General features: G+C 37.4%; 10 protein-coding genes across 10 annotated transcripts; 5 read left to right on the top strand and 5 right to left on the bottom strand.

Moving 5' to 3' along the window:
• Positions 1 to 41: 41 nt before the first annotated feature.
• HSV2 (phosphatidylinositol-3,5-bisphosphate binding protein HSV2) lies at positions 42 to 1397 on the bottom strand (the record flags this gene model as incomplete). Its single annotated transcript, XM_002495559.1, has 1 exon — positions 42 to 1397. The coding sequence occupies one exon, from the start codon at positions 1395 to 1397 to the stop codon at positions 42 to 44; it is 1356 nt and encodes a 451-aa protein (XP_002495604.1).
• Positions 1398 to 2140: 743 nt separating this feature from the next.
• On the top strand, positions 2141 to 4030 carry AMA1 (Ama1p; the record flags this gene model as incomplete). Its single annotated transcript, XM_002495558.1, has 2 exons — positions 2141 to 3350; positions 3429 to 4030. The coding sequence occupies 2 exons, from the start codon at positions 2141 to 2143 to the stop codon at positions 4028 to 4030; spliced, it is 1812 nt and encodes a 603-aa protein (XP_002495603.1).
• Positions 4031 to 4282: 252 nt separating this feature from the next.
• Positions 4283 to 5884, top strand: PEX28 (Pex28p; the record flags this gene model as incomplete). Its single annotated transcript, XM_002495557.1, has 1 exon — positions 4283 to 5884. One exon carries the CDS (start codon positions 4283 to 4285, stop codon positions 5882 to 5884), a length of 1602 nt encoding a protein of 533 aa, XP_002495602.1.
• A 172-nt stretch (positions 5885 to 6056) lies between these two features.
• MTC6 (Mtc6p) lies at positions 6057 to 7598 on the bottom strand (the record flags this gene model as incomplete). The annotated part of the gene is made up of 1 exon (XM_002495556.1): positions 6057 to 7598. The coding sequence occupies one exon, from the start codon at positions 7596 to 7598 to the stop codon at positions 6057 to 6059; it is 1542 nt and encodes a 513-aa protein (XP_002495601.1).
• Positions 7599 to 7797: 199 nt separating this feature from the next.
• On the top strand, positions 7798 to 9378 carry DIE2 (dolichyl-P-Glc:Glc(2)Man(9)GlcNAc(2)-PP-dolichol alpha-1,2- glucosyltransferase; the record flags this gene model as incomplete). The annotated part of the gene is made up of 1 exon (XM_002495555.1): positions 7798 to 9378. The coding sequence occupies one exon, from the start codon at positions 7798 to 7800 to the stop codon at positions 9376 to 9378; it is 1581 nt and encodes a 526-aa protein (XP_002495600.1).
• Positions 9379 to 9604: 226 nt separating this feature from the next.
• On the bottom strand, positions 9605 to 11464 carry SMI1 (Smi1p; the record flags this gene model as incomplete). Its single annotated transcript, XM_002495554.1, has 1 exon — positions 9605 to 11464. One exon carries the CDS (start codon positions 11462 to 11464, stop codon positions 9605 to 9607), a length of 1860 nt encoding a protein of 619 aa, XP_002495599.1.
• A 1128-nt stretch (positions 11465 to 12592) lies between these two features.
• On the top strand, positions 12593 to 12832 carry BNS1 (Bns1p; the record flags this gene model as incomplete). Its single annotated transcript, XM_002495553.1, has 1 exon — positions 12593 to 12832. The coding sequence occupies one exon, from the start codon at positions 12593 to 12595 to the stop codon at positions 12830 to 12832; it is 240 nt and encodes a 79-aa protein (XP_002495598.1).
• Positions 12833 to 12937: 105 nt separating this feature from the next.
• PHB2 (prohibitin subunit PHB2) lies at positions 12938 to 13870 on the bottom strand (the record flags this gene model as incomplete). The annotated part of the gene is made up of 1 exon (XM_002495552.1): positions 12938 to 13870. The coding sequence occupies one exon, from the start codon at positions 13868 to 13870 to the stop codon at positions 12938 to 12940; it is 933 nt and encodes a 310-aa protein (XP_002495597.1).
• Positions 13871 to 14083: 213 nt separating this feature from the next.
• On the top strand, positions 14084 to 14764 carry NAS6 (Nas6p; the record flags this gene model as incomplete). Its single annotated transcript, XM_002495551.1, has 1 exon — positions 14084 to 14764. One exon carries the CDS (start codon positions 14084 to 14086, stop codon positions 14762 to 14764), a length of 681 nt encoding a protein of 226 aa, XP_002495596.1.
• Positions 14765 to 14872: 108 nt separating this feature from the next.
• Positions 14873 to 18178, bottom strand: PHO81 (Pho81p; the record flags this gene model as incomplete). The annotated part of the gene is made up of 1 exon (XM_002495550.1): positions 14873 to 18178. One exon carries the CDS (start codon positions 18176 to 18178, stop codon positions 14873 to 14875), a length of 3306 nt encoding a protein of 1101 aa, XP_002495595.1.
• Between the last annotated feature and the right edge of the window lie 285 nt (positions 18179 to 18463).

The raw sequence follows: 18463 nt of genomic DNA, 5'->3' as shown, positions 1-18463 counted from the left end.
CTATTCTCTATTATCCTGTACATAACAAAAAAAAAATAAAATTAAAGCTCTCTCCACGATTCCCTAACTAATTCCCACTGAGGTTTGTTACTTTTATTGCCATCACTTCTTAAAGTTTCTTGAGCCGAAAAAACCTGTTGTTGATGCTGTTGTTCTTTCTCCAAAATAACATATTTTTCCCAAATGCCTGCATTTTTCCAGACTAAGACGATGCTATCTTCTTCATCAAAATCATTATTATTGTGATCTCCACTATCTCTACACCAGCCAATTTTACAACGATCTTGTGGGAATTGTGCATCTAACCCACTGCGTCTCACCGTTGGATTTTTCAAATGCACACTACACATTGACCAAACCGAATCCAAATACTTCGGTTTCCAACTTGCAGGTACAACATTTTTCAAGGCATGCATTTTATTTTTATTAAATTCATCCTTGGCATTTGAACTGACATGAGTTTCCTTGATGGAAATTTGGAAAACGTGTAAGGTTTGTTTATCAGAAACCACAGCTAATCTCGTTCCCTTGGGACTAAATGCCATATCATAAATGTCAGCTCTATCTAAACCTCTTCTAAACTCCTTAATCAATGAACCGTTATGAGTACTAAAGAGTCGGATCAAAGTTCCCTGCACTGAACATGTAGCAACCATTGTACCTTGGTGATTAAGTCTTAAAAATCTTACCGGGGTCTTATGCGCCTTTATAATTGATGTCGGTAACAATTGAGTACCATCAGGATTTTGATCGTTATGTTTTAATCTGCTCAAATCTGCAATGTGAACCTGACCCGTACTTCTTGCTGAAGGGAACGCAAGCATACCATTAACTCCCTGCGAAGCAGAATCATTCACCAGAGCTGGTTCTGAAGATTCCTGTGAAAGTTTCCTATGCAACAGCGATCCCACAACAAAGTCAACTGGGCCCTGTGGTGAAATTTCTAAAGAGGGACAAATTCTTTTAGGACTTGGTTGAAATTGGAACACTTCCACGCTACCGTCTAGTACAACCACGATATGAATTCTTGATAGGAAAACTTGTTTTACAGGTGACATAAATTTCAGAACCACGCTTTCTCTCTGTTGTAAATCATCCCAAATGATCAATTTGTTCAATGAGTATTTCGGCCTCTTACCACCCCCAACTAATGCAGTATAATTTGTACGGTAGAGCATTCTAGTGAATCCAATACCACCACCTGCACCATTCTTTTTAGAATCATTTGGATTCTCAAATTTTTTTGTCAACTTACATGATAGTGGATCAGTGTTATAGATTAAAAACCCATCTTCTGTAGCTGTGCTAAAACATGAATCGTCTTGGTTAAATGAAACGTGTAGGAATTTAGGAGGTTTCTGAGTAGAATCTTCTACGATTGCATGCCTCACATTCATATTTTTACACTCTCTCCCCCTTTATTTATGTATTATTGTATGTATGTTTAACGTTAGATCGATATGGCAGATCTTAATACCCTTGCCATTGTCACATGAAGACCATCACGTGTTGAATATCCTGGGGGAAGATAGATACGAACTCAATTCAAGGGATAGATTATTATATAATACTTCGAATATTATTTAGTTTATTTTCCAGTAGATTATTTCCATTATTTTTGCTGAATGAGTTCTGGATCTAGCTGTGGGGCAGTTACGGCTCCTAATAGCCTGTGTATTTTTTGATACCACGGAATTTCAATTTAATAAATACGATAATAAATAGGGCACAAATTCGGTAGAGCTATTGCTCATAATTTCTATAATTTTGCCTATTTTATTTTTTATTTTTTTATTTTTTTTATTTATTTACTTTTTTTTTCTGCTGTCGTTTTCTTCTGTCGCTGTCACTAAAAAGATTTGTGAAATAGTAATATGTAAACATATAAAATATTCAAAAGTTCCATATTATTAGTTTCTAAATTTTTAAAACTATTGAGAATCAATTGAAAAAATTAAGCTAAATTGCTAGATACAATTTGCTTGCTTACTTCCGCTGTATCTTTTATATTATTTTGAATAATATTACTACTGTCACCGTAAAGGCCTATTTCGCCCTAAGAACGACACAATATTAATCAATCTTAAACCAATCGCTATTCATATTGCCAAAAAGTAAGAAAAGCTTAAAATATCTGCTAATGCATCATTCAAAGAGACCCTCAACAACTGGTAATGGTTCGGGGAACGAATTTAAAAAATTGAAACTGATTCCACGTAAAAAGTTGGGCGGCAATGGTGCTCCCGATAGGTTTATTCCTCAAAAGACATCTCAGAGAGCTTATAGAGCATCACCTTCGTTAAAAAAGTTCAACTTGAGAGAATCGGAATTATTAGACAGGAGCTCTTCCCCTGAAAGGTTATCATCACCGGAATTTTTTACAGATCTAAGAAATACTGGCCATTATGAATCAATAAATAGAGGAACGCTACCAACCACATCTGGTCAAGATGAAGATTCTGCTACGCGTGAACATGTGCAGCCTCGATTGCAATACGAGCAGAGAAGGCACAGAGAGTTCATTGCGGATTCTTTGGGGTTCCAGTCGCCTCAGCGGGTATTGATGTTTAACACACCGAATACTTCGATGGAAACTAGTGAAGATAGTATTTCTAGTGAAAGTTTTCATGGATTTGGTTCAAATCACTACTTGGCAGTAGATCCATTGCTAACCGCCCTGCCCCCAGGAAGGGCAATGGTGTATTTGGCCACATCTGCTTTTTCCAAGATGAATCAAAGTCATTCGTTTGTTAAAGATGATCCTTCGAAGAGACCCTCCAAAAGGATTAAATCTTATATCCCCTATCGTGTATTAGATGCACCATGTCTTCGTAATGATTTTTATTCAAATCTAGTCTCATGGTCCAAGACTACTGATAACGTAATTGTGGGTCTTGGCTGTTCAGTTTATATCTGGTCAGATTCTCAAGGTGCTATCCCCATTCTAGGTCATGATTACTTGAACAGTAAAAGAGATGTGGTTACATGTGTTTCATTCAATCCCAAAAACATGCTGTTTGTGGTTGGTACTAAACAAGGTAGATTGTTGTTATATGATCAAGAAATATGTGTGGAGAGCTATAGGCATGCCGGAATAACCCCTAAACCTCTGTTTGAATACCAATCTATGACATTGAGAGGGATAAGTTGCGTTCAGTGGTATACCAAATCTTTTGAAGATAAACTATTAATTGGTGAAGAATGTGGTGATATAAGCCATTTAATTGTTAAACGGAGGAAGAATTCGCTCGGATTTGATCCTGAAATCTATGATAATGAAAATTTAATTCCACAGTCCTGGTCGTTAGAATGTTTAGCTAAATTTCAAGCCCACGCTCAACAGGTTTGCGGTACGTGAAGACAGTAATACTCGTTTCAATATTTGATTTTTTTTTTTTTTTCAATGTACTAACTCTAATTTAAATTAGGCATCTCGATGAATGAAGATAGTGACCTTTTAGCTGTGGGCGGTAATGACAACACTTGTACACTTTGGGATATTTCCTCAATCCAACATCCAAAATTAAAATTCATCCTCCCACATAAGGCAGCTGTTAAAGCGCTTGCCTTTTGTCCCTGGTCGAAATCTCTATTGGCGACAGGTGGTGGAAGTAAAGATAGAACCATTAAATTTTGGCATACATCCACGGGAATCCTTTTAAATGAGATTCAAACTTCAGGTCAAGTCACTTCACTCATTTGGTCTACTAGGTATAAACAAATTGTAGCAACTTTTGGATTTGGTGATATTGATGATCCGATTTTAATTACGCTTTATTCCTATCCACAATTAACTCCATTGACACAAGTACGTACCTCAAGCCCATTAAGAGTTTTGAGCGCTGTTTCTTCGCCAGCGATGACATCAATCTGCGTAGCCACTAATGATGAAACCATAAGGTTTTATGAGCTTTGGAACGACAGAGGAGATGTAATTAACGAAGCCCAAGAAAGTGGGCTCTATGGTTCAGATATTATCGAATATGTGGAGGGAATTGAAGGAGATTGCCGTGAAAAACTGATCAGATGAATTTTCTTAGTCCATTTGCAATAGTTAAACCTAGATATGACGAAATATAAGTAGTGGTAGCCTTTGTATAGTGTTTACTCTTCATTTTTTTCACCTTGATAGCGAACGGCTGAATATAAGGATACTAGAACAAGGTAAAAAAATACAGTCTTGGAATATACTTTGAATTTAAAGAATTAACAATCCAGATCGAAAAGAATAGGGCTTGAGATATTTGTGTAAGCTGTTAGGAGAGCTTTACTTTAGTAAAAGATGAGTGCACCCAGGAAACGAGAGATTATGAAGACATATTTTACCAAGAGATATGAAAAAGTATTGGATTCGTTGATGGTTGCTGATACTACTGCAGCTGTAGCAACATTGGTAAACGGTGATTCGAAAAGAGCAAGTGGTTTGCCCAATCTAGAAGTGGTTCATGGTGTGGCTAGTTCACTGTTCAACGCTTCCCTGGAGAAATTGAAACCCAATAAAGATAAAGAGGATCTAACTTTGGAAAAGGCTACAGAGAGTTCAGATGAATTTTGGAAAGATGAGAATTTTAAACAAGAAATCCATAGTGAGTCACCTAATTCATATATTGAAACAGATCAAGATCAGGATCAAGAGGCTAGCAAGGTAGAAGCAAAGACGAGGCAACATTTTATAGACATTTTTGTGGAGAAATTGATTGCTAAAATGGTACCTGAAAGATTACCAGAGAGAGAGCGTCTTTTCCAGTCTAATTCTGAAGATGAAAAACTTGGATATCAAACTGTGTCTGCTACGAAGCTGACTCAAAATTTGAAAGATCTTAGCGCCAAGACGGGAGGAATGTTTGAAACTCAGGATACAATCGTCAGATTACTCACATGGAGAAATCCGTCTGGTACGATAACCATGCTAATTCTATTGACGATGATTTGTTTTAATCCAATGTGCTTCCTTGTGTTCCCCTTGCTTTATATCATGTATGCAATGATGGTACCTGGTTACATGAGAAGACATCCGCTAAGAAGAACGTTATATCCAATAAGAAGAGCGAATGGTAAATCGTTGCTCAGAGAATTGGCAAATGGTGGTATTCCTAAGAGTTCACAACCTCCCTATAGTTTTGATCTGTATAGGACAAATTCTGATTCTCTAAAAGATGAAAACGTTAATAATGGGGCAGAACTCGTTGCTAATATTCGAGATTTCCAAAATGCGACTACATCTCTTTTATCATTCTTAAGTTCTTTGGAAAAATTTAAGTATGGAACTGCAGGTTTTAAAGATGAAAGGTTTTCAACGCTCGTATTTTTGGCATATTTTATTGGATTTTGCATTTTAGGTTTAGTATCACCATACATTAATTGGAGTTTAGTTATTAGTTTTGCATTATGGTTTGGTATGCTCGTTATTCACCCCAAAACTTTACCAAGGATTAAAAAACACATTAATACCAATCCAGTTCATCACAGTAAGAGGACCATTCGAGATTCAGAGAAATACGATGTCATTTTAGATGAACCTCCAGAAGTTAGGTTTGTAGAAATTTTTGAAATTTATGAACAAGGAATAACTCCAAGACATTGGGAATTTTTCAAAATTTCTAGCCAAGTATTTGATTCATCAGATAAGTTTAGGAAATTACAGAAGCCACCACCTGGAGTGGATAGTTTGAGTGAAGTTTTGCCGCCCAAGACATGGTCCTTTGATGAAAATTCACAATGGGAAGTTGACTACGATGCGGAGAAGTGGGCATTCGAACGAGGTCTGCTGTTACCAATACAAGAAGAATTTTTAACAGATGACATGTTCAAAAGACGAAGGTTAACTCGTAAAGTCCTAAGATATGCTAATCCGATAAGAAAACCTTTCTATAAATATAAATGAATAAACAAATTAAGTAATGAATTAATGAATTAATGAATGAACGAATTGGATGAATAAATTACAAAAATAATAGAAATAATAAAATCGAAGAAACTAAAATAAAAACGCATTGATTTTTGGGAGAAAAATAAACGATAAAGTCCAATAATTAAGGTGAAATATTACAATGAAATCATGATGGAACGCCGTCCACCTCCCATTTAGAAACTTCAGTAATGATTCGCCTCCAACTTTTCCTATTGTTATGAATGGGAACATGCAGAACGTTCAAATAGAAGACCACACATAGAATGACAAATGAGCAAACCGTTACCGGCGTAAGCATGGCGACGAAGTTTCTTTTAGAGACTGAACGCTGATAGGGGCAAGTTGCGTCAGGGCCACCTGTGACCCAACAATCGTTGACGGAAACTGAATTCATATCAATCCAAAAAAGAGCATCCTCTGAAGAAGTATTTCTCAAATATTGTGTAATGGCCAATTGCTCTAATGGCGTCTTTGGTAAAGAAAAATAATAATCCTCGGGACATTTGGATTCTGAATGACTATCAAATCCAAAATAATTATCATGACCCTTGCTAATTACCCAAATGTAATCGTTAAACCTGTGTTTACAAAGTCCTTTGTGTATTGCATAACAATTTTCTACATCCCAAGATGCAGAGAAATTTGCAGATGTGTAGTGGAGTGCAGCACAATTATAGGCAATTAATTGATGTTCTCGAGCACTGTCACTCGATTGTATAGTCTTTGGCTGATCGGGTTTCCAGGACCATAGAATTGTAAGGTTTAACAGTTGATAAATATCACCGAAATCGCCTACGCTGTATTCATTTGTTATTACTGGGTTATAACCAATATCCACGTATTGTTTAATGTCTGTAGTAGTAAATGAAGCCTCTAGGAATTTCCAACTAATACTTGATAAATTTTGAATTTGGTCCACAGTTGTCGGTATCCCCAGAGTTGCATTTCCTTCATCCAAATGTAAAATCGATGAACCGTTGAAGATATAGGGGGTATTTTGATAAACTAAATGATTGGTAACTTCCATTAAAATCACACGTCTCTTTTTATCGTATAAGAAGGACCCTAGAATTGGCCAGCCAACGCTATTGGCACCAAATGTGCTAAAAGTTCGTCCATATTCTCGATCGTAATCCAAATCATCCGGTGTATAAATTCTTTGTCTACCGAAGCTTTGATCTAATATACGGGTTAGGTTCGATCCATTTTTCCCTGTACCAGTAGAATTACTCTCATTACCAGGTGAAATTTTTAATAATAATACAAGCATATTAGCGGACAAATTATTATCACTACCATTCACATATGTTTGGAATACATTTAAAAATCTAGTAAATGATATATTGCTCTTTTTCAGCATCCATTGACTATTCCTTGGTTCTAAATCTACAGTAAAACTTTGTACGCCATGCTGCATTAATTCCATAAAACTTAACAAAGCTCTAGAGTCGTTATTTCTACCGTTCTTCAAAAATGCATCGAATATATTAACACCGATCATAGGTACTTGATCAATAGGAACGTTTGCCATTAAGTCTCTCTGAGATCGTATTCCATATTGGACCTGGTAGGAAACACTTGGTAAATCCTCTACATCCCTCTGTATATCCCTCTCTTGTATACATTGGCAAGGTCGAGGCCTCCATACCGTAATGTATACAAGCAGTATCAGCAGTAATCCATTCATTGCATCTAATTATACCACTTGTAGCAGAAGAGGAATACAGATAGGAACCTTAATGATACGGCTTTAACCTTAGTGATTTGCAATGATGTTTAAAGGGCTAAGCGAAATTTTTCAGTAGTAGTGTTAAAAGATGTTCAACTAACAAACCAATACTAGAGGTACAAGTGAATTAAGTTTATCAGTTTGTTTCCAATCTGTGATGTCTGCTGCTAGTACTGGTAGTGAAGAGAAACCTCAAGAGGATGAGAACGTTCTTGAGGGCGTTACACAGATAGTTGGACCTGGGGTACAAAGAGACTTACAGACTGAGGTGGTACTGAGCTTTGTGGTGAACTTGCTATTATATGTGGTTCTGGTAATTTATTTCGTGGCAACTTTCTACTATGCTACTAGTAAGATAGTTCCCTATGAGTTTATCGATGAGAAATTCCATGTAGGTCAAACTATAGAGTACATCACGGGCCATTGGAGGTCGTGGAATCCCAAGATTACTACACCACCTGGTCTTTATCTGCTAGGATGGTTGAACTACAAATGGTGTAGTTTTTTCACTTCTTGGAGTACACTGACTATTTTGAGATTAGTAAATCTCTTTGGTGGTGTCGTCGTTCTACCGATAACCGTGTTAAGACCATTGTTTTTATTCAATGCCATTGGATTCTGGCCAGTGGCACTAATGAGTTTCCCACTGCTGACAAGTTTCTATTACTTATATTACACAGATCTCTGGTCTACAATTTTCATTCTACAGTCCCTTACATGTGTCTTAACATTGCCCTTTGGTACAAACGGTAGCATATGGGCAAGTAGCATACTAGCTGGGCTAAGTTGTCTGTTTAGACAAACGAATATCGTATGGACCGGATTTATCATGGTAGTAGCCATTGAAAGAAGAGCGGTTATTCAAAAACAGTTTAATTCCAATAATGCTAATAACTACCTGAAATTTTTCATCCATGCAATTGATGAGTTTGGGACTTTGGTACAACCTTATGCTGTTAATTTCTTTGTATTTTTCCTTTATTTGGTTTGGAACAGGTCGATTACCTTAGGTGATAAATCCAACCACTCTGCAGGGTTCCATTTAGCCCAACTATTTTACTGTTATCTGTTTATTGCATTCTTCAGTGTTCCCCTGTGGTTTTCTTCGAGTTTCTTAAAAATATACAAGAACAGACTACTCCAGAATCCAATTCGATATCTGGTAGAGATTTTGGGGATTATGCTAGTCATTAGGTTTTTCACTAAAGTTCATCCATTCATTTTGGCGGATAATAGACATTTTGCATTTTACATTTTCAAAAGGTTTCTAGGGAATCCGAGTAAAATGGTCAAGTATTTGATGATGTCCCCCATTTACCATTTTGTCACATATTCATATTTTGAAACTTTCAGACCAAGTGAAATGGTTTTCGAAAATGTGGCACCCATTCCAGTTAAGGACCCTATCGATTTACCAATACAGTTGAGTCATGTTTCATGGACAGCTCTCATAGCTTGTACATTTGTTACGATTGTTCCATCACCATTATTTGAACCTCGTTATTACATTTTACCGTACATGTTTTGGAGATTGTTTTTAACCTGCAATGCAGAACCGCTATGGGGGGAGGTTGTACCGGCGCCACAGGGCCAACCGCCCGTAACAGTTTCGTCAACAAAGAGACTGGCATTAGAATTCTTTTGGTTCATGTTGATTAATTTTTTCACTTTTTACATCTTCAAGAATCGTCCTGTGGTTTGGGAAGATGAACCATTTTTACAAAGAATAATATGGTAGTCTAATAGAACGGATTTGTAAATATATATTCATTGGTACTGCAAACTATGATCATGATACTCATAAAGTTATGAAACAGGTGAAATAATAATAAAAGAGATAAAATTTACATTACAAACCGAAACATGCATACGCAGATACCAAAAAAAAAAAAAAAAAAACAGTAATAACATAGTGGTAAAAATAACAATAATTATAATGATAAAAGGATGCGTTAAAGTGGGCGTCACAAAGCTACATTTTCAAATTCTTCTTTCAACTCTTTAACTTCATCCTCTGATTTTTTATCTGCTTTTTGTTCAACTGTCTCTGGGTTAGGCTTGTGCTCTTCAGGGCTTGCTTTTTGTTCTTTCGAAGGATCTTTGGTTTCTTTTCCAGTCTGTGCATTTTCAACTTCTTGTGACTGAGTCTCTTGGGTTGATTCCTTTGATTCCTTCTTTGGTTCCTCCTTTGGAGTTTCCTTTGGTGTTTCCTTTGGTGTTTCCTTTGGCTCCTTCTTTGGCTCCTCCTTTGGAGCTTCCTTTGGTGTTTCCTTTGGAGTTTCCTTTGGAGTTTCCTTTGGCTCCTCCTTTAGTTCTTCCTTTGGTTCCTCCTTTGGTTCCTTCTTTGATTCCTCCTTTGGAGTTTCCTTTGGAGTTTCCTTTGGCTCCTCCTTTGGAGCCTCCTTTAGTTCTTCCTTTACTTTTTCCCTTGGCTCTTCCTTTGGCTCCTCCTTTGGAGTTTCCTTTGGAGTTTCCTTGGCTTCTTCTGTCACCTTCGTGTTTGTGCTTGCTGATGTCTCTTGTAAAGATTCTTTACCTAGATCTGCAAACTCTGGTAAATCCTTGTGTGTTACAGTATTATTGGAATCGTCTAAAGAATCATTATCTAGGAAAGAATGACTTCTTTGCTGTTGTGGTTGTTGTGGTTGAGGATCTTCATTCGATGGGACTTGAGATTGAGATAATTCTCTTGCTCTTTGAATTGCTCTTCTTTTCAAGACCTCCAAATAATCTAATACTGGACCATTGGTCTTTTTATCTCTAAAGGCTAATTCACCATCGCCCGATAAGAAATCATCGTTATCATCGACCAAGTACCAATTACCAGCTTCTAAATCGTTGGCAAACATTAAAAGGAAGTCCCCCCAATTATCAGCAATGACGTATTTGGTATCAAAATCTCTTCCAAAGATAATAATTTGAGCATACTTACCACCAGGGGCAGGTGCCAGGTCAACTGCAATGTGATTACCAGCATGATCTGTGACTAATGGTATCCAGGCAGGGTTAGCATAAACTGGTTGTATACAATTTACTGGAACGGACCTCTGTTCTGGAATATGTGGTAATTTAAACTGTCTCCTTCTTGGATCTTCAAAATTTGGATATGCAGATGATCTTAGATTCTTCTCTCTCAATCTCTGCTGATATTGAAGAGTTTGTAGACTTTGTTGATGCTTGTTTGGATTCTGTTGATCTAGTTGCTGCTGCTTTAATAGTGCTTCTTGTTGTTGCTGAGCTGCTACGGCTGCTGCTGCAGATGCTTGTGCCTGTCTAACGATTCCCTTAGCAACACTTCTCCATTTTTCAGTCATTTCAACGACTTGATCCAGTGACATCAATTGTAGTCCGTAGATTAGACCCGAAGTTCCCGATAGCGACTCCAGATCTTCTTGACCATCATGGACTCTGAATGAAACCTTAACCGCAGATGGTAAAGCAACTGCTAAATCTTCTTCTGCGTTATTAAGATCATTTTGAGTACATGGGTCACCCAAAGTCGCATTCAGATCAGGATTGTGCTCAGTGGTCCAAAGCTCAATGTGTCTCCATGCTAAAAGTGCTTCACTAACACCACTATTGTCACTCGAAGAGAATTCGTCAATGTTTATCTCTTCACCACCATCGTCCATGCCAAATCCCATTTCTTCATCGTGTAATTCATCTGTGCTGGCGGTCAATCTCACTCTCGATCCACTAATCGCATTGTTAGCCCTGCGACCCATATTAAATGCAACTGGATCACGAGGATTGTACTCAGCATAATGATCCTCTGAATTCAACGAGTACATCAACTCATTCCACTTTTTCTTGAGAACGTTCATGATACCTAGATCAAATTTTTCAAATCGTCACCAAGACTAATACCAGCTTAAAAATAAAAAAAAACAAAAAAACGAATGGATCTTTATATTTCAATGGAAGATTCAATGATCCTGACGGCTCAATGTGTTCTTCTGTTTAGTACAGAGAAGTTTTTCGGTTGATCAATTGCCAAGAGATATTTTTTCTTTCCTTGCAAACGAGTTCGAATGCCTTTTAAATGCTTATAGCAACCTTACCAACGTGTCTTGCTGTTTATGCTATTCATTTGATGATGTTTCAATCCGGATCTGTCGTCCAAATTTTTGTGTGTGTTTTTCTTTCCTTTGCTTGATCACCAAAAACAGAAGATAATCACATCATACGTCAGTAGCCCTAATAGGGTTTTGTATCACGTGATCTAACCTTGTCCGTTCATCTTGATCTTGAGAGCTTCTTCCCTTCCATATTACACGCTATTCAGTGATTGCATACTTTTTAGACTGAGTTCAGATGTGTTTGTTGGTGCACTCGCTCGCTTATTATTATTACGTGTTTCACTATCTACGTTTTGTATACACTCTGAACCCTAATATGCATTAACAAAACGTTAATTTTATCGGTCTAAACAGTTTCGCCTTTAACTTCCATGTAAATAGTGAAAACAGTCTCCATCTCCCTTTTCCACCCCTGCACCGCGTAGCACTCTTCAGTAGCAACCACAAATCTCTTTTAGGACATACAGATCACTTACATCTCTCTTTCCAGTAATAGGTAAATATTCCCCATGCATGGAAGGGTTCATTTTAGTTCACAAACTTCTTTTCTTTTTCGCTTGCATTGAAGAATAATAATTACACAATGTATATCATTATAAAACTTCATTAGGAATTGTCCAAAACCAGCCATTCCCATTCCTTGATCTGTTTTGCTACTTCCCATCATTCTTTTCTCCTCCAGAGATACTATTTTTACAAGAAATCTCTTCGTTTGATCTTGACCTGATCTAAATTGAACTAAACTTGACTGAATTTGGACCTCTCTCATCTCATCTCATCTCACTTCATCTCAATTCAATTCAATTCAACTGGGCACCTACCGTACTTCTCAGCTTTCTTTCTTTTACAAAATAAACTAAAGCTTACCGCAGTATGGAAAACGCCAAGACAGTCCCCGTGCCATCCACTTCCTTACACAGATCAATGTTTAAGAAACATGCCTACAAAGTCGCAAAATCAAGACTAATGAGAAGCAAATTCGCATCACCAACTGACAGGTTGTTATCACCATGTTCACAAAAACTGAACGATCATCGCTCCAAGCTTTTCAAAACGAAATCAAACCCAACCAAGTTGCAGTTTTCAAAAAATGAGTGTGAAGAGGATTGGTAAAAAAAAGAAGAATACCAACTATCTAACTAAATATAACAATACCAAATTTTTTTAAGGTTTTTTAGGTTTAAATACAGGATTAATATTATTATTATTTTATTATTATTATTTCTTTGATCTGTTATCAACGACAGTATTCAACAAGAGAGCTTCGTTGTCAAGAACCACTCTGTTTGGTGAGCGTGACAAAATTTGTGCGATTTCTCTAGCGGTATCTAATCTTTTCAATTCGACGTAATCCTTTGATTTTCTGATCGCCTCACCAATTAGTTCCGCGGACTTGGCATCACCTTGAGCTTTAACAACCAAACCTTGCTTCTCTTGTAGTGCACGGTCCACAACGAATGCGGCTCTTTGGGCATCTTGTTGAGCGATTTGCTTAGACTCCACTGCAGCCGTAAATTCAGGTGAAAATGTCATGTAGGTAATGGAAACATCATCTAAAAGGATATTAAATCTGCTGGCACGACGAACTAAGTTCTCACGAATTAATCTGGAAACTTTCTCTCTCTGGGTAATCAACTGAGATGCATTGAACTGTGCAACGACGGCCTTCAAAACTTCGTTCACAATAGATGGTAAAACTCTTTCATCGTAATCAAGACCCAATGTACGGTAGATAACTGGTAACTGTCCGACATCTGGACGTGAAAGAACTCTGCAAGTTATGTTAACCATTTGCAAATCTTTAGTACCAGTCAGGGATGCAACGTTACGTGGTTTAGCTCTCACGTCGTAAACCACAGGTGTTTCAAACCACGGTAGGAGGAGATGTGTACCTTCAGGATAAATTCTAGAGGAAACACCACCAATACGGGAATAGACAATAGCTCTATGACCACCATCAACATTAAACAACGCATTATTGAAGAAGAATGCACCACCACCAAGAGCTAGTAGTGCACCTGCTGCACCGAGTGCTCCACGAGGGGAATTTGGTGGACCACCAGGTCCACGTCTACCACCGCTCTGTTGTACACGAGATAACTGCTGTTGAAATACCTTGGCAAACTTCTGGAAATCTCCTGGTTTGTTCATAGTGTTGGGGAGCCTTTCTTAGTCCTTTTTCAATCGATTTATTCGACTTGTTTGTAGTACTAAGAGTCTCCTTTTCTTTGTTAAGTTTATAGGCGAAATTTCCTCCATGATATGAAGGGATGAGATGAGATGAGATGAGATGACATTTAACACGCAAGCGCATACAAACAGCTGTTAAGAAGTCTCAAACAATCGATTCCTTATCAATTAGCAATGGATCTACCACTTCATGAAGCATGTATGACGAATAACCTGCGTAAGGCTCAAGAAGCAGTTAGTGTATCCCCTCAAGAGCCTTACAAAAGGGATGCTGACGGCAGAGTACCACTACACTGGGCAGTTTCATTTCAATATGGAGAAATAGTATCATTTCTACTATCTATGATGCAAGATATGGATATAAATGAACTGAAAGATGAATCAGGATGGACGCCGTTCCACATAGCATGTGCAGTGGGTAATCTTGATATCGTCAAGCAACTATATGCATTGCACACAAAGCCAGACTTAAATATGCCTACGAATCAAGGGATTACTGCGTTGCATCTAGCTGTTAGTAAGAAGCACGCAAGGATTTGTGAATTTTTGCTCAATAACGGTGCATCCGTCAGGGTTAAGGATAAAAGATCACAACTACCGCTGCACCGTGCAGCTGCCATTGGATCCATGGGGATGGTTGACATGCTATGTCGAGCGGGTAGTCCACTCAATAGGAATGATGGCGAAGGTTGGACTCCATTATTCCATGCCTTGGCAGAAGGTAATGGTGATGTTGCCGTTTTGTTGGTTAAACATGGCGCTGATCCTGATTTGGAGACGACTGATGGATCCAAGGCGGTGGATTTCGCAGTCAACGACCAGGTAAAACAATATTTTCTACGTAATATCTCATAGCGTGTTGTTAGTAATAATATTAGTATTAGTATTAGTATTAGTTATAGTATACAATCATATGCTGTTTCCCTGCATCATCTATCCTCATATCCCATTGGTTTTTTCTTGTTACATATCTATGCTTTTGTTGAAGAGCAACTCGTATTCTGTATGGAGACCGTTAATTTCATCATCGTCTATCACACCTTGTTGGTCATCCTCGATGGATCCAACTAGTAATAAACCTTGGCCCTGAATAGCACCAATTAGTAGTCGACAAATCTTGAGTAAATCATAAGGTACAATTATTCCCAATAAATTATTGTTTGCCGCAAAACTTACAATTTGATGAATTCCCCTTGATCTCTCCTGAGCAAAATTAACCTTGGCTGGATCGACTGCCAAATCCCTTAGATTATGAGGTGTATCCATGATGAACAAACCATTGGAACGTTTTAAACCTTTAATATGGAATAAAACTGGGAAGTTAGGTTGCTTCCAATTTAAAATACCACAAGCTTGCCAATTGCAGGAACTGAAAACAATGGAGCGTATGTTCTGACCTGAGTGACGTAGATATCTAACGTGTTCAAAGACCAACAGTAGAACGTGATCAATGATACCATCCAAATCGACAAATGGGCTAATTTTAACTGGAATATCTTCAATTTCAAGATTTGTTGGGAAGGACACCTGAATTTCCAATTGGATGGATGGTGAAACTTTGTTAAGAACTTCTGAAAGTAGTACAATACGTGATGATAAAACTTGTTTCAAATCACCGGGATCACTAATCAATGGCATTTCATCTAATCGATAATCACACATTTTTTCCAATTGATCCCTGGTCAAATCGTTGAAGAACAATTTGGCTGATTTAACTTCGAAAAATGCATTAGGTGCTGCGATTATAGTACCATCGTTTAAAGTGCAAACAGTAACATTGATAAAACTGCCACTTAAAGAGGACGATGTGACCACACGATGACCATCCTTTCCAGCATCAGCATCAGCACCACCAGATGACTTCCAATAAGTATCATATTTGGTGATCTCTAATGGTTTACCACTATAGGGGAAAATTATTTGATAATCAAAAGTCAAAGTCCCCACATTGATCAACCTAGAATCAAATAATGGCAAAGATACATGAGCAGCTCCATTAGCCAGTCTATTTTGAAAGACAGATGACATTGCCGTAGTCTTAGCAATTATTCTTGTACCGAATGCCGGAAAGACTTCGAAATCGATACAAAAATCTTCTAAACTATCCACTTGGAACACAACCTCACCATCATCCTCTTCAACAAGGGGTAAAATGATATTACGAGGAATAATATCTGGTAAATTTGATGTCAGGGTGATTCTACCGGGAGATGAAAGTATGGCCTCTTCACCTTTATTGAAATCAATGGCAGTAGAACCTGATTTAATCATAAGTTTAACAAAAATTTTCTTTTCCAAAAAGTTATGACCATATTTTCTTAATGGGATAATTGGCGGTGGTAGTGTAAAATCAGGAATATCTTGTAATGAATTACTAGGACTCATGGGCTTGGTGTATGGTGTGTCTGATTGAAGAACTTCAATTCTTTTCTCCTTCGTCTCATACTGTTCATCAACTCTTTGTAAAAGAACGTTTAAAACGTCCAAATGACCTTCCCAAATAGCATAGTAAGTGATGCCCAAATTGCTTTCATCTGTAATATCGATACGTGCTCCATGGTTTAGAAGTTCACGAACTGTTTCTGCATGACCTTCTTGGACTGCATAGAATATGGGAGTCCATTTGTTAAAACTATCGACACCATTGGGATCTGCACCAGAATGTACCAATAGTTGAATCAACTGTGCATCACCGCCTTCTTTGGCTACAATGTGTAGAACACCTAACCCTTCTGGATCTGTCATATTACTCAAATCGATACCACCTATATCTAATAACAGTTTAGCTGCCATATAGTTGTTATAACGACATGCAACTATCAATGGAGTAAATTGAGGTTTTGTACCTTCATCAATTTTTGGAGAAGGTGATGCGTTACCATCCACCAGTAATTTCTCAACCACATCAATGTGATTAGCAATAATTGCTAACACTAGAGGTGTCTTTGAATCATCGTCCAAGATATCCACTGTATCTAGCATTTTAGAATCGATCAAAAGCTTAACTAAATCAAACTTACCCAATTCTGCAGCATAGTGTAAGGGAGTACGTTGATGCAAATCCTTTGCATTTAAAAGTCGTCTTAAAGTTTGCTGCGTTAATGCCCAGGGAGCCGTTTGAGTTATCATCAAAAATGCCTCCCCAAAAACAAATATACGTGAATGTTTCAGACAGTTGGCGGCTTCATGGAAAACGTTACGTCTAGAGAAAACTTGATCATCTTCATCACAGTATGATAAATCAATATGAGCCTTTGCTCTTGTAAAGAAAACGCGTAAAGAAATATCATCCATAGAACTACTAACCAACAGAATGAATAATTTGGTAAAACAATCCTTAAAGATCAAGTTTTTATCAATACGACTACTGGGAATAATCTCATCTAAAAATTTTTCGATTTTATTAACATGGAATTCCTTTAACATGTCTAGTTTCCTCTGAGTATCTTTCAACTTGGAAATATTAACAATTTCCATATACCAATTTTCAATCTCTGCATCAATATCAACTAGCTGTGGAGAAGATACAACATTCGGACCAACCGTTGTGATTGCATCACGAGGATCCAAATTATTTGGAATTCTAGATGATATTACGTTAGCTTCAATTAAATTTAATTGTGAATTAGCGGCACTACCTTCAGAATAAAAACTCGTACTCTCTTCATATGTCGTATCATCTAATTTCATCAATACGCTTAAAGTGGCATCGTTAAGTCTAGATACTTCATTGTGAGTGAAAACAGGTTGCACAGAAACAACAGTTGCTAAATAAAATTCCTTTTGATGTGAATGTGACCTTTTATCCCATTTTTTCAACAGTTTTGAAAATCCAGTTCGGTTCAATTCGATGTAGAATTCTAAATTTGCTAAATCTCTTTGAAATTTCTTCAATCCACCGTGAATGTTTTTATAAGAGACTGCTTCCTTGGAACTTAATTTCCCACGACTCTTATAAGTCTTGTATTTGGATTGTAAAATATCAAATTTTAGTTTGAGATTTGATTCTTTTTCCAAATAGAAGAAATTCACTTTTTCCAGTTCTCTTTCCAACTTGAAGAAAAATGAAGCCTTATGCTCTTGTAACCTTTGAAAAACTACCGATTCATCAACATCATCTAACGTCAGTTGATCCTGATTTGGTTGTGCTTGTGCTAGGGGTACTGCTAAATGTTTGATCAATTTTTTCAATCCCTTGTAATCAATAAAATGACTTGAATACTCAGGTAGTTCCAACTGTCTTGCCTCTAAGTACTTACCAAATTTCATTTTTTTTCTTTTTTGATTCTCTTCAAACTGGTGCCTCTTGTACCTGTCCTCTCAACAGACACTTGCACCTCAAGAGATCGATAAATTGACAGATCAATCAATCAACCTACTACACTCTTCTTATAATACAGTATAATATACTATAATAAAGCCTTGCTTGCCTCTAAACAGAGAGGCCAACGCACACATGTACACGCTTCAATTTCCCTGTCAATATTTTATTAGTTAGCCCTCGGGCCAATATTCGGGCACTATCTGCTCTGTGTGCATAATTCGTAGGTCATA

Source organism: Zygosaccharomyces rouxii (genome assembly GCF_000026365.1).
Source record: "Zygosaccharomyces rouxii strain CBS732 chromosome B complete sequence".
NCBI classification, from domain to species: domain Eukaryota; kingdom Fungi; phylum Ascomycota; class Saccharomycetes; order Saccharomycetales; family Saccharomycetaceae; genus Zygosaccharomyces; species Zygosaccharomyces rouxii.
Note: the sequence above shows the minus strand (reverse complement) of the source record. Positions and strands in the feature narration are given on the sequence as shown.